Source organism: Vigna angularis, chromosome 8, assembly GCF_016808095.1.
Source record: "Vigna angularis cultivar LongXiaoDou No.4 chromosome 8, ASM1680809v1, whole genome shotgun sequence".
NCBI classification, from domain to species: Eukaryota; Viridiplantae; Streptophyta; class Magnoliopsida; order Fabales; family Fabaceae; genus Vigna; species Vigna angularis.
The window spans coordinates 27,928,456-27,941,648 of NC_068977.1; the positions used below are offsets into that span (position 1 = coordinate 27,928,456).

A 13,193-nucleotide genomic window follows, 5' to 3' on the forward strand; every position below is an offset into this window, starting at 1 on the left:
AAACAAAAACAATAACTTACCTTGATTGTTTTCGCGTGTCTTTCACACCCAATGTTTCTTTCATGACCACCGCAACGCCCACCTTGATAAAATGACTCCAGTACAATGTTTCGAGTACAATGGTTGGAATACAATGGTTGGAGTAAACCTAGTTTTCCCCAATTGAAAAAAAGTAAGTTATGAATCCTAATTGCTAATCTGATTTCATAAACCTCACATGCCAATGACTTAATCTCATCAATATAAAGAAAAGAAAATGTGGCAGAAAATAAACTCATACCTGACATCGGACGTGGGTTGGCGTTAAGCCACGTCAAACAAAAATTATCGCCATCCAAAATTAGGGACTATTTACAACAGTTTCAAAACTACGAGGACTAAAATGAACAAAACTTTCGAATAAGGACTAAACCCAAAATTGTGTGATAGTTAAGGGACTAAAAACATACTTAACCCTAGATAATATATATGTCTACCAATACATTTTTGAGTGTGTAAAAATTATAGAGCAAAAGCAGGTAAATTGTGGTTCAAGACCATAAAAAACTAAATGCATTGATCTTTCTTCATTGATCTTTCTCATTGTTCTCTGAGTAATAAGCCTTCAAAACTTTTGGAAGATAGAATGGAAATATGAACCCAAAGAGATTGAAAGACCAGAAAGCCATGTTAGTCATTGCAAGTGCTCTCCCAACAGTAACCCTCCAAGCAGATCCACTGTGCTCCTGATTCATCTTATACACCTCACTCCTAACCCAATCCACAATGGTGAAAATCCTCCTTGAATTGTAGAAGGCAGGAACAAGGGCTCTAATTGGAGCAGAGAATTTTTGTGAAGATGCCACTTCTTCCATGAAAACTTGGCTGGCCAAGAGAAAAACATGGGGTGTTGCTGCTTTGATCGCTTCTTTGTCACCCTCAAAAACACCCTCTAATATATAGGCTATTGGAGTGAAAAGGCCAATGGTGGCACCTGTGAGGGCATAAAGTTGAAGGAGCTTGCTTTGGGAGTTGAAAACTTGAGGATCTTTTGAAGGGTTAAGAGAGGGAAAAGCCACCATGGCTATGAAGTACATGTAAAATAGGGAGAAGAACACAAAGGCAAAGTCTTCAGGGCTCACATTGCCACTGGCAGACAAGATAATAACCACGGCAAGGGAATTGAGCTGAGTGAATGACAGAAAACCCACTTTGTTTTGTGGAGTGGATTTGTTAAAAGTTTTGGGTGCTAGGTCTTCTTCTTCTTTGTAATCAATTTCCTTTTCTTTTGGGAGGTTGATGTCAGAGGCAGTTGAACTAACAACACCACCTGACATGTTTGTGCAATGAGAATGTCCTTTTAATGAATTGAAGGACTGATGTTTGGGTGACTTTGTTTCTCTTTTGTTGTCTTCAGACGAAAACGAAAACTCGGCTTTTTGTTATGGAGAAACTGATCGGTTTTGTTGAATTGTGATTTCGTTTTGTGGTGGTAAATGCATAGAAAGAAAGAAAGTAAATGGGGTTTGGGGAATTTATCGATCGGAAAGAAAGGTACGAGAAATATGGAAAGTGGAAGAAAAGTTTGATGAAGTTAGTTGACAAATGGCAGGTTCACACCAGTTTAAGGTACAAGTTGACTAGGGTTCCTGCCTCAAGTTGAAACACCTGTTTTGTTAGTTCTAAGCTGTGAAATGTGATAATGCTTTCTCTAAATCCTATCATTTATTAAAATTGCACTTTTTTTCTTAAAATTAAACGCATTTTATGTTATGATACTTTTTAAATTATTAACTTTAATTCATTTTTTATATGGTTACTTTTATTTTATGATAACAATATTTTTACTGGTTGAGGCATAGGCATCCATCGTAATCCTGATTCAAAAAAATATTTCATCAGTTAGTGACGTCGTCAGAACTTATTTAGCCTGATTATCACGACAACAATGGTTCCAAAAAGTAAAAGTAAACATGTACGGAAAGAAAAGAAGTTTATTAAAAAAAATGGTAACTATAACAACTAAAAAAGAAAAAAAAGAACTAAGTAGCCTATATCCCATATGAAATCTTTTAGGAGGAAAAGGGCGGAAGAAAAAAGAAATCAGGCAAAACCTGCTTTCAACATTGTGGCAGAAGACCATCCGATAAAACTTGGACGTCTGCTAACAAACTAATTGGCAACAAAATCAAACTCTGTATATCTGTACAACTAAACTAATCCAATTTATTCTTTCACATCAGGTATTTGTCTTCCGTTTGGGAACATACTTTATCTTGGTTCCCTTTTCAGACTTCATCAATCCGGGTTTGCTCCGGAGGTTGCAGGCAATTTGGTATCTGCTATAGAATCCTGCGTTTCTTCGGACGATGAAGATTCCGAGTCAGAGCTAATATGCAATACCACATGATCTGATGCCAGAGCTTCTTCCCATCCTGCATGAAAATAGTTTTTGATTTGGGAAAATAGATTAAAGACCCAACCCAGCATTTGATCACACTACACTGAATGGAAAAAACATGACAAATGGATAGTGACAAAGCTTACTTCTTGCAAGGAAAGCTTTTGCTTCCTGGATGAAGGACTGGAATCTTCTAATATCCGCTGTTCTCTCTGTACTACCCATGCTTACTTCTGTCTCGTCACTTTGAACTGGAACTTGATCTTCAGTTTCATGCTGGCTGACAGGATCAGTATTCATTGGCTTATCCCAAGAACTATTCTCCTTACCCACATTCTCAACCATAGAATCCTTTTGAGAAGTCACCATATTACCCTCTGATTGTTTGCAATTGTCAATATTAATAGATATAGATCCTATCAAAAGTTGGTTCTTAAGTTGGTCCGGTTTTTTCTCTTGTGTGGTTTTTAAAACCACCTTGTCAATTTCCTCTTCAGACTTTGGACTCCATACTTCACTACCACGACCAATAGCTGATGCCTTGTTATCATTGTTGGCTTCATGTTTCTGATTGACTTCAAGGTTTGGAAGAGGAGAAATCTGGTCTGTATGCAAGTCATCAGCTTCAGACCATCTCTCAAGATTCTGATCAGCGATAGTATCATACTCTGAACGAATATCCTCATTCATTTCCTTATTGGTGTCAATACATTGGGGAGGTACAGGTGAAGCTACGTTATCTGAAAATGCATTCGGATTATGAGCTTCATGTTTCTGATTGACTTCAAGGTTTGGAAGAGGAGAAATCTGGTCTGTATGCAAGTCATCAGCTTCAGACCATCTCTCAAGATTCTGATCAGCGATAGTATCATACTCTGAACGAATATCCTCATTCATTTCCTTATTGGTGTCAATACATTGGGGAGGTACAGGTGAAGCTACGTTATCTGAAAATGCATTCGGATTATGAGCTTCATGTTTCTGATTGACTTCAAAGTTTGGAAGAGGAGAAATCTGGTCTGTATGCAAGTCCTCAGCTTCAGACCATCTCTCAAGATTCTGATCAGCGATAGTATCATACTCCGAACGAGTATCCTCATTTATTTCCTTATTGGTGTCAATATATTGGGGAGGTACAGGTGAAGCTACGTTGTCTGAAAATGCATTCGGATTATGAGCTTCAAAATTGTGCGTTTCTAAAGATGCTTCACTCAGTGATAAAGCCTTTACAGCACTCTCAATATAGCCGTTAATTTCTGCCTCAGCTTTGTGTCTTTGTTCCCTAGCTTTCTGCTCTTTTTGTCTAAGCTTCTTCTGGCGTTTCCTCTCCAAAATCTCAGCTTGTCTATAAAACTAGAGTTAGTTATGAAATAACGAGTCCTACTACCTTTTCATGACCATTTTTCAAGATTATATTTCAGCAGTAATTTTTGCTGAACAGAAGCAGAAAGAATAACTTGAAATGACGTAGTAGATTTTATTTATATAATTTCATGTTGCTGAAATCATATAAACTTCGATGAAATATATGATAAGAAAAATGAAATCATGGAGGAAGCATCATATGTTCATACATCAATTTAAGCACATTCCAGAAGTGCTCAAAAAAATCTTAGTAGGACCGCCAAAAAAAGTATTGCATTATGCACGAGTGTTCACAGATGAACTGACCAAATTTACTAAAACTATGCATGAGAGTTTAGTGCTGGTTGATGATGTCCTTATCTTTCTTAAAATAGTTATTCATGCTGGCTTATCAAGGAGTATTATCTTGATGTAAGAGCCTATCAACCCAAATAGTGCTATGATCTGCTTTGGGGTTCTTATCTGTATAAGTGTATTGCAAAACAAAACAGTAACAAAAAAAGTATTTTGTTCAGACTTCATTCTAAATGTCATTCAAATCAGATGATTTCTATAGAAAAACACTAGACTTCTATTGTACTGCTCTTTACCAGGTACCTTTTCTGAGCAGCTTCTTCCTCCTCCACCAATTGCTTCTGACACCTAAGTGCTTCGGCTTCCTTGGCAGTAAGCCACGCCTTCACCTTAGTGAACAAAAGCTCATACTTCATCATGACAGAAAAAAAAAAGAGCTAATTGGGAAAGTGAGAATATTATTTTTGTTATAAAATACAATTATGGCTTCATATAATGTATTTTACATGCAAGGTATATAAACAAATTCAAATATTATAGAATGACATAAGCTGAACCTCATTAGTCAATTATTAAAAGAGAAAAGACATTTGAATTGCATTGGTTTATTCTGCAGCCCTAGATGCTGAAGGAAACACAGTTTGAAACCAAATGCAAAAGGCATGCTGCATGAAGAAGAGGAGGGGGAGTTATATGACCAAATTTTGAAATTTAAGACACTTACCAATTTTTGTTCTAGCAGGAAACTTGTGAAAGCAATTATGTTTCTCAGTTCAAGACCATTATTTCCCGCATCTCCAACAAATACATATCTTTGCACTGACTCCGCTGTTCCGCATAAAAATGTTTTTTCACTGGCCTCATCAAGAATATTGAACAACACTTGGGAAGATATAGGAAAGCTGGAAGATTTAGCTTGAAGAATATCCTGCAAAAAATTAAGGTATATTGCATTAATATACCAAAGATACAAATTTAACCAAAGTTAACACGAAAAACTAATTAGAAAGTCCGACTGTAGAACTGCTTACCAAAAGGACAGTACCAGCCATCAGATAATGCGCAGGAAATGAATAAAACCTTTGGTTTAGAACAAGAGTTTTCAATGATTTTAAAATTGAAGAACCCGGAACTTCCTAGAAAGCATTGTCAATAAGGAAAAACAAGATATTTAGGTTAATTTATAAAAAATAGGATATGTGAAAACAATCAGAGATGAAGAGATGAGAAACCATAAGGGATGTGCAGCATGCAAAAAAAGTAAGAGATGAAAAGATGAGAAACCATGTGGGATGTTTGCCTCTCTGCATACTGCAGTTTATGAGTTATCCAGCTTGCCTAGGACACACAGGGCCCTTTCAGCTAACACAAGCAAGGGGTATTTGGAGCCTGAAGTCATATATGTTTTGCTTTGATCCTAACTTACTCCTCTTTAAAAATTCAGAATAAAGAAAACAGGTTCAAGATATCTATTTAAGGAAAACTCTTTTTTGGACAGTAGGGCATACAGGACTAATAAAAACAGCTTCGAGCATTTTGCACAAATGGTGCTATATTCTCTCTTCGAATGTGTTAAATGCAGACCTAGATCCGAGACAGGAAGTCACTTATTCTGGCAGTGTAAAGTGACTAATTTCCCAGGAAAACCTTTATAAGTTACGGGGAGCATTGCGTTCCTAGTTTCTTATCCAGAGGCAGACGTGATTCACTACAATGCTTTTGGTAAAAAGTAAGACACAAATTTTATGAACTTTACATGTTATATGCTTCCCTAACTGGATATGCATCATTTAAGGGAGTTCATCAGTCCCCGTTTCCATACAAAATTGAGCTATGTATATGCCTTCTCTTAGGTGTTCTGCTCATGGCTTGCAATTTAAGCTTTTCATCATCCTCCCCCTCCTTATATACTTTTTTCTTTTTTATACGTAATAAAATTTCTTTTAAAATAAAAATTATTTCTACACAAAACAAAAGAATGAAGTTGTAAAACTCCTAATCACATTTGACATTAACAAGGCATCAAAAATTTTGAATTCCACGGTGAGGGATGTTGTGAGTCAAACAGACATAACTACAAATAGTATATTTATGGCAACATGCATGCAAGGTGATTTAATTTAACATTAAAATAAATAACTTATATATGAAGCAACAATATTTTACCTCCAGCACCACATTTTCCAATGATATAACTTCCTTTGCCTCTTCTGCAGAGAGCTATTCAAACCACGAATAAAAATAAAAACATTAAAACAAGTTGTCTTATTCATATATGTTGATTCACAATAATGAAATATCACCTTATCCCAATATGCTTCTAAAAGATCCCTATTTTTTGTAAATTCCTGAAATATGTAAACAGCATGGGAAAACTTTAGGAAAAGAAACAAACAAGCTTATATCTAGAAGAAAATATATAAGGGTAAATGTGTGCACAGAGAACTAATATGTTATAATTATTTGTTAGATCTTAAAAAAAATACCTTATCAAGATTTTTCTTCCTATGATCTACACGAATATGTCTTCTATAGTTCATGGGGGAGCAAAACTCTCGAGAACATTTGTCACACTTATGCAACTGAACGTTCAGAGGAGAGAGCAAAGGCCAACCTGGAAATGATGTCAAATGAGTGAGAAGTGATATCCAATAAAGTTTTCTTTTGGATAAATTTCTCTATACATACTTATAGGACAAGAAAATAACAAGGTAAATGGATTGAGTATTAGGACAAGCTAAATAAAAAGAGTTTCTATTAAAGTAGAGTACATAAGTTGATTTTAGTTTATGTGAGCTTAATTGATTTTATCTTATTTTCTCCAATAAGCTACAATGAAAAAGTTTATCTAATTAGGACCTAAGTGGCTTTACAAAATTAAATGTGCCTGTCATGACAAGCCCAAATTACCTATGCTATATATATCACATGATTTGGTTTCCTTTTAATTTTTCTATTTCAAGCTTTCTATACATATCACATCATTACTACATGCTTTAATTCATTTACATCCAATGTATAAAAACTATTATCACCTAAATGCTCTTGAAAAGGAACCTCCAAAGATATGAACACTCAAACTTGAAAAAGAATTGTTAACACCTTGTGAATCTAAAGCATAGAGTAAATGAAGCAAATGATCAGAGTTGCCATCGGGTGTGGGAAAATGAAGGGAAGATTCTCCGCCAATCGTATCTTTCTCTTCTGTATTCATGACATCGGCCGAGCTAGAAGCTTTAAGTTTTGCAAGTGGAAATCTATTCACTTGAAATGTTTATCAAACAATTTCCCTAGACTACCTGCACAAAGTATAAAGAAATACATGTAAATAGATTGAACATGATATCACGAGGAAAGAACGTGAAAAAAATGCTCATTTGATAAAATTGAAATTTTAATAACCAACTTAATGTTGCCAAACATGCTATAAGAGGGAAAGAAAGAGAAAACACTTCTGATTATTCAAAGCTGGGTTTTTCCCATATTGTTTACCCAAAAAAAAAAATGACACAATCCTGCAAATTGATAGATCAATGCTATAGTAAGAACAAGATTGCACTAACTAAATGCCATATAAAAATTAAAGACTGAATCTAACCACAACCTATATCAACACCGCAAGACCCGCTGTTTCTTTTCTTGTGCCTTTTTCTTTTTCTAAATAAAATAAAGGACAGAGCAAAACGGCCTAGACTGAGATTCCTCTTCCTCTTCATTGAAGGATACAACCAATAGCATCAACCTCAAGAACTAACCAACGTTTAACTTAACCAAACGCATGCATTGACGACCTTTCACACTGACATTACTTACAAAAGCACATTAACAAATTTACCAAACTAGTTCACAAATTGAAGGCTATTGTTCATTCAAGACTACCAAAACAATAATCTTTCCGAGAAATTCAAGAAATGGAATACTGAGAACGAAAATAAATTGCAAGGGAGTCAAAGAAAAAGTTGAGTGGAGTGAAACTGAATCACGTACTGACGGAAATGAGGAGGCAGAGAGAGTTCCGACACGGAGGACAGGCGCGAGGATCGGTGAAGCGGCGCCGAAGGGATACAGTGTGTTTTGGCGGGAAGTAAATCGGCGAGAAAATTGTTGGAAAGAAAGTTGAGAGTCTTAAGTGTAAAAAGAAAAATCAAACAGATATATTATAGAGGAGTTTCGGAATTCGAACGCTGAGTTGTAAAATTACTATGCATAGCTGGCTTGCCTTATCAAGAGAAAATTTCATTTTTTTTAATTCTATAAGTAATTTCTTGTATATAAATATAGTCTTTATTTGAAGAGAAAATTATGTTTATATAAAAAATAAAAGGTTTAATAGGTTCGGAGGTTTCTATATTTGTGGGTTCGTTTCAATTGGGTCCTCCAATTTTGAAAGTGATTATGTGCTTTTTTTTTTTTTTATGAAATAGAAATACTCTTATTTTTATTTAAATTTAAGTTTTGCTTGGAATAAGTTTTGGTATGATTTCAGATTCTTCCAGATAATACTTGTTATGTGGAAGTGAGAAAAAATAAATAACATTAAGGTTAGGCAAAAAGAAATCTAATTTAGAAGTAAAGTTTTGAAATCAACAAGTCTAAAGTGAGTTGACTCCTGTTTATTCTCCTTTAAAAGATCTTTCAACTACTTACCATAAAAGAAGATTTCATTGGAAGACATAGTATTATCAATTAAACATGAATGAGTAATGTTATGATGAAGATGATTTTTTTTTTTAAAAGAAAAAATAATTTCTAGTTAAATTTGATTGGGATTCGTTGGAAGTCATAATCTTGCTTATTTTTTTTCAAATTTGGTTTTGTGAAGACTAAGATAAAGTTGGCAATCTAGTACTATTATTAGTTAGTTAGATAATTAAGACGCTGATAATTACACTTAATCACATTTCGTTTAGTTATTTCTTTTAAGAGATATATAAAGCAATTAATACTTAATCATTCTTAATGAATACAAGCATTTCTTTCTAATCATGCAAAAAAAAATTGATATTTTTTATTTTTTATTTTTCATCATATATATTAGAAGAATAAATCTTTCACATTATCGTGTGTTAGGAAACTTTTCGAATTAATTAGAATTTTTCTTACTGAGATTAGAAATATGTTAAGGAATTTATAATAATTATGTTAAGAGCTAAACTTCTCTAGCAAAACTTAAAAATTAGAATATTAAAATTGATATTTGTTTTAAAATAATAAGATTGAATATTTAACTTTGAAATAATTCAAAAATATAAATAGAATTTATTAAGCTCGTTTCATTACTTAAAACACAAACAATCTTTCTAAAACTCTTTCTCCTACTTTTCTCTCACTTCTCTCTAAAATATTTGACTTCCCGATCATCTATTTGATGATCAGGAAATTCCTAGGAGATCACCACTGAGTAATCTTCATTCCTATCCGATCATATTTTGTTATAGAACAAGTAAGTTTCTACTCTTTTTTCCATTTCATTCTTAGTTTGAGATCATGCATAGTGATCTCTTGTCGCATGTGTTTTATGATCTCTTTTCCTAGTTCCTTATTGATCAGAGGTTCTAAGGACTTTCTCTTATCTCTTTTCTATGTTTTGTAGGCATTTTAAGAATTCCTTGAGTTAGAAGCAAGGTTGGTGTCGCAACCGAAAATCACGACGGGACGACGATCCAAAAAGAAACAGGTTTTGAAAAGAGATTTTGGAGTCGCCACCATAGTTTATTATGGAAAACTACGGAAAAACCATAAAATAATAAGACACAGTCCGCGAAAACCAGATTCTAGGTTCGGGAGTCGGTTACGCGTAGGGAAGGTGTTAGCACCCTACAGCGCCTGCCCAAAGGCAGTACCTTTAACTAAATACGCGAATATGATGTGGTTTTCAAAATGTTTAACTGTCCCTAAAATAAAACTCTAAATAAACAAAATATATTTTTTAGTTTTTTGGGCCCGATAAGGATTGACCTTGCTCCTACGTATTCTCATTCAGAATGAGAAATCAGGGTTACGTAGTTCTTTCAGAGAGATTACTTGTAGTTTGGGAATATTTTAGTATTTTTAATGAAGAAGGAAAAGGTTTTCTAGCACAAGGCCTACGCGAGCGGTCGCACGTGTGCTTAAACCTTTTTCAAAATATTTTTATTTGATTTTTAACTTTTGTAAAAGAAAAGAAAGAGATTTTCAGCACAAGGCCTACGCGAGCGGTCGCACGTGTGCTTAAACCTTTTTCAAAATATTTTTATTTGATTTTTAACTTTTGTAAAAGAAAAGAAAGAGATTTTCAGCACAAGGCCTACGGGAGCGGTCGCACGTGTGCTTAAACCTTTTCAAAATATTTTTATTTGATTTTTAACTTTTGTAAAAGAAAAGAAAAAGATTTTCAGCACAAGGCCTACGCGAGCGGTCGCACGTGTGCTTAAACCTTTTCAAAATATTTTTATTTGATTTTTAACTTTTGTAAAAGAAAAGGAAAAGATTTTCAGCACAAGGCCTACGCGAGCGGTCGCACGTGTGCTTAAACCTTTTTAAAAATATTTTTGTAAATTCTTTTTATTTAAACTATAAATGTTGTATTATTAAATATATATTTTAAGATAAGTAGATGTCTAAAATAAATAAATAGAACAAAATAAAATAAGAAATAAAATAAATAAACAAAAGAAATAGGAATGGTTGAACGGACGTTGGGGACAGTATTCAGGATAGCGAGCGTTCGTTGGGGAGAGGACGAACGTCCGTTGGGGGAATATAACGGACGGACGTTTAGAAATGTGAGCTGAATGACGAGCGTTCGTCGAGAGTTATAACGAACGGACGTTGAGAACGAAGGCTGAATGACGAACGCTCGTTGAAGAGATGACGAACGCTCGTTGAGAAATTGGGGCTGAGTGACGAGCGTTCATTGGGAAGATGACGAACGGACGTTGAGAAATGGAAGTTTAATGACGAACGAACGTTCAAAAATGGAAGTTTAATGACGAACGTTCGTTATTGAAATGACGAACGAACGTTCAAAAATGGAAGCTTAAGGACGAACGTTCGTTATTGAAATGGCGAACGGACGTTCAAAAATGGAAGCTTAAGGACGAACGTTCGTTATTGAAATGGCGAACGGACGTTCAAAAATGGAAGCTTAAGGACGAACGTTCGTTGGGGAGAAGGCTGAGCGAACGGTCGAAAAGTCTTAAGTTTAACGAGCGCTCATTCGTTTGGATAACGAGCGTTCACTGTGGGGAGATGGCGAACGGACGCTAAATAACGAGCGTTCCAAAAGAGGCCTAATGTTCCCGGACGTACGCTCATTTCTAGGCTTGGCCCACAGGGGTAGTTTCTAACCTAAAATTCCCCTAGGGGTTCTGCCTTCCCACTCTCACTCACGCCGTTCCTCTCAAATGAGACCAATGTCTCCTTCTCTCTGACCAAAAGGAGTTTAGAGACACTCACCTCTGTCACTCACGGCCGCGACCCAGCCTCCACCCAACCGGCCACCGCAAACCGTGATCCACGGCGTCGCTAGTGACGACACAAGTCGCCGGAGCTATTGCCGACCACGACACTGAGCTCCCCTTCGCCTTCTTCCCTTTGCAGGAGAGAAACCCTCTTGCTCGTGAACGACGCCGGCCGTTCACCGTCGAAAGTTACCTTGCCACAAAGCCAGGGCCGCCGCTCTCCGTCGAGCCCTCCCACCACCATCGCGTTGCCGCCACTACCGAGCCTGCCGCCAGCGCTGCCTAGAGCCAATGGCGCTTCCTAAAGCCGGTGGTACTTCTCCCCTCTTCGTTTTCTTTGGGACGGGTCTCCCCTCCAACTTGGGGCACGCCGTTTTTCCTTCCACCTTGAGAAAGGCACCACTAGAGGTTCGGCCAGCGCCTCCGTTGGACCCTAATCACCACCCATGGTTACCACTGGGCTTTCAAATGGAGTATGTGTCAACGACAACATCTCCTTTCTTTTCCTATCTCTACTCTGGTTAGATACTGACAATGAAGATGATCAAATTTGGGGCCTCCTTCTCTGTTTAATTTATGTATGTATTCTACTGTATGTGTGATGAACCAGAAGAGGGGATTTGATGCTTCAAGAGCTTCGATGGATGAAGCCAAATGATAAAAGGGTGATGCTTGATGATTGGATGAAGGGAGTCAAGGTCTAGTTGAGAATCCAAGCAGTTGATGGTGGCTTGCGAGTGAGACAAAGGTTAGAGTGGGCAGAGGTTAGGAAAATGAGGGAATCCAGATGAAGGTTGGGGGAATGGTGGTTTTTTTTAGCACTGAAGCGTGGTGTCGGTGATGTTATTGGGGTGGTTATGGGTGTGTGAATGATGGTGGTGTTAGAAAACGTGGTTAAGGTGGTTACGGGTCAAAGGTGAATGATGGATGGTGTTGGAGGTCATGGAGTTGGGAGTGAAAGGGAAAAATGTGGTTAGGGTGGTTACGGGTCAGAGGTGAATGATGGATGGTGTTGGAGGTCATGGAGTTGGGAGTGAAAGGGAAAAATGTGGTTAGGGTGGTTACGGGTCAGAGGTGAATGATGGATGGTGTTGGAGGTCATGGAGTTGGGAGTGAAAGGGAAAAATGTGGTTAGGGTGGTTACGGGTCAGAGGTGAATGATGGTGGTGTTGGAGGTCATGGAGTTGGGAGTGAAAGGGAAAATGTGGTTAAGGTGGTTACGGGTCAAAGCAGCCGAGGGGTGGAGAGCAAAAGGGGAGAGCCTGTGTCAGTGTGTGTGTGTGGGAGGAACCATTTCCCTTTTTTTTCTTTTAAGAATTCCCTGTGAGTGTACGTGATCCTCTCTCTTTTTTTCTTCTATTCTTTTCTTTTTTTTTTCTTTTTGCTTTCCTTTTAAAATACTCATATAGAAAATCAAATGAAATAATAAAAAAATGAAATAAAATAATAAATACAAATAGAATTAAAATCATAAAATCATATAAAATAAAATAAAATAAAATAAGATACAATAAAAAGGAAAGACCTATATTATTTAGTCATCCGGACGAAATTGGGTGTTGACAGCTACCCCTCTTTACTTAGCTATTACTGGATAATATGAAAAGTTGATATTTTTGTATTATCAGAGTAAAAGCTAAGTAAAGAAAGAAACACTAATTTCGTCTGGATTTCAAAAAGAGAAAGATGGAAGAATAGAAAACTTATCCAAG

The 13,193-nt window shown here is 36.3% G+C and overlaps 2 protein-coding genes across 3 annotated transcripts; both read right to left on the reverse strand.

Annotated features, from left to right (window-relative positions):
* Positions 1-566: 566 nt before the first annotated feature.
* Positions 567-1,599, reverse strand: LOC108344167 (uncharacterized). The gene has a single exon (XM_017582633.1). The coding sequence runs from the start codon at positions 1,314-1,316 to the stop codon at positions 567-569; it is 750 nt and encodes a 249-aa protein (XP_017438122.1). The 5' UTR covers positions 1,317-1,599.
* Positions 1,600-1,955: 356 nt separating this feature from the next.
* LOC108344844 (uncharacterized) lies at positions 1,956-8,165 on the reverse strand. Of its 2 annotated transcripts, XM_017583352.2 has the most exons (10): positions 8,027-8,165; positions 7,142-7,338; positions 6,526-6,653; positions 6,343-6,387; positions 6,206-6,259; positions 5,071-5,175; positions 4,764-4,967; positions 4,343-4,428; positions 2,527-3,725; positions 1,956-2,414 (listed from the first exon to the last, which is right to left on the reverse strand). In XM_017583352.2, the coding sequence occupies exons 2-10, from the start codon at positions 7,251-7,253 to the stop codon at positions 2,278-2,280; spliced, it is 2,070 nt and encodes a 689-aa protein (XP_017438841.2). In that variant the 5' UTR covers positions 7,254-7,338; positions 8,027-8,165; the 3' UTR covers positions 1,956-2,277. The 2 variants fall into 2 exon arrangements, with proteins under 2 accessions (XP_017438841.2, XP_017438842.2); XM_017583353.2 differs by lacking the exon at positions 5,071-5,175.
* Positions 8,166-13,193: the final 5,028 nt, after the last annotated feature.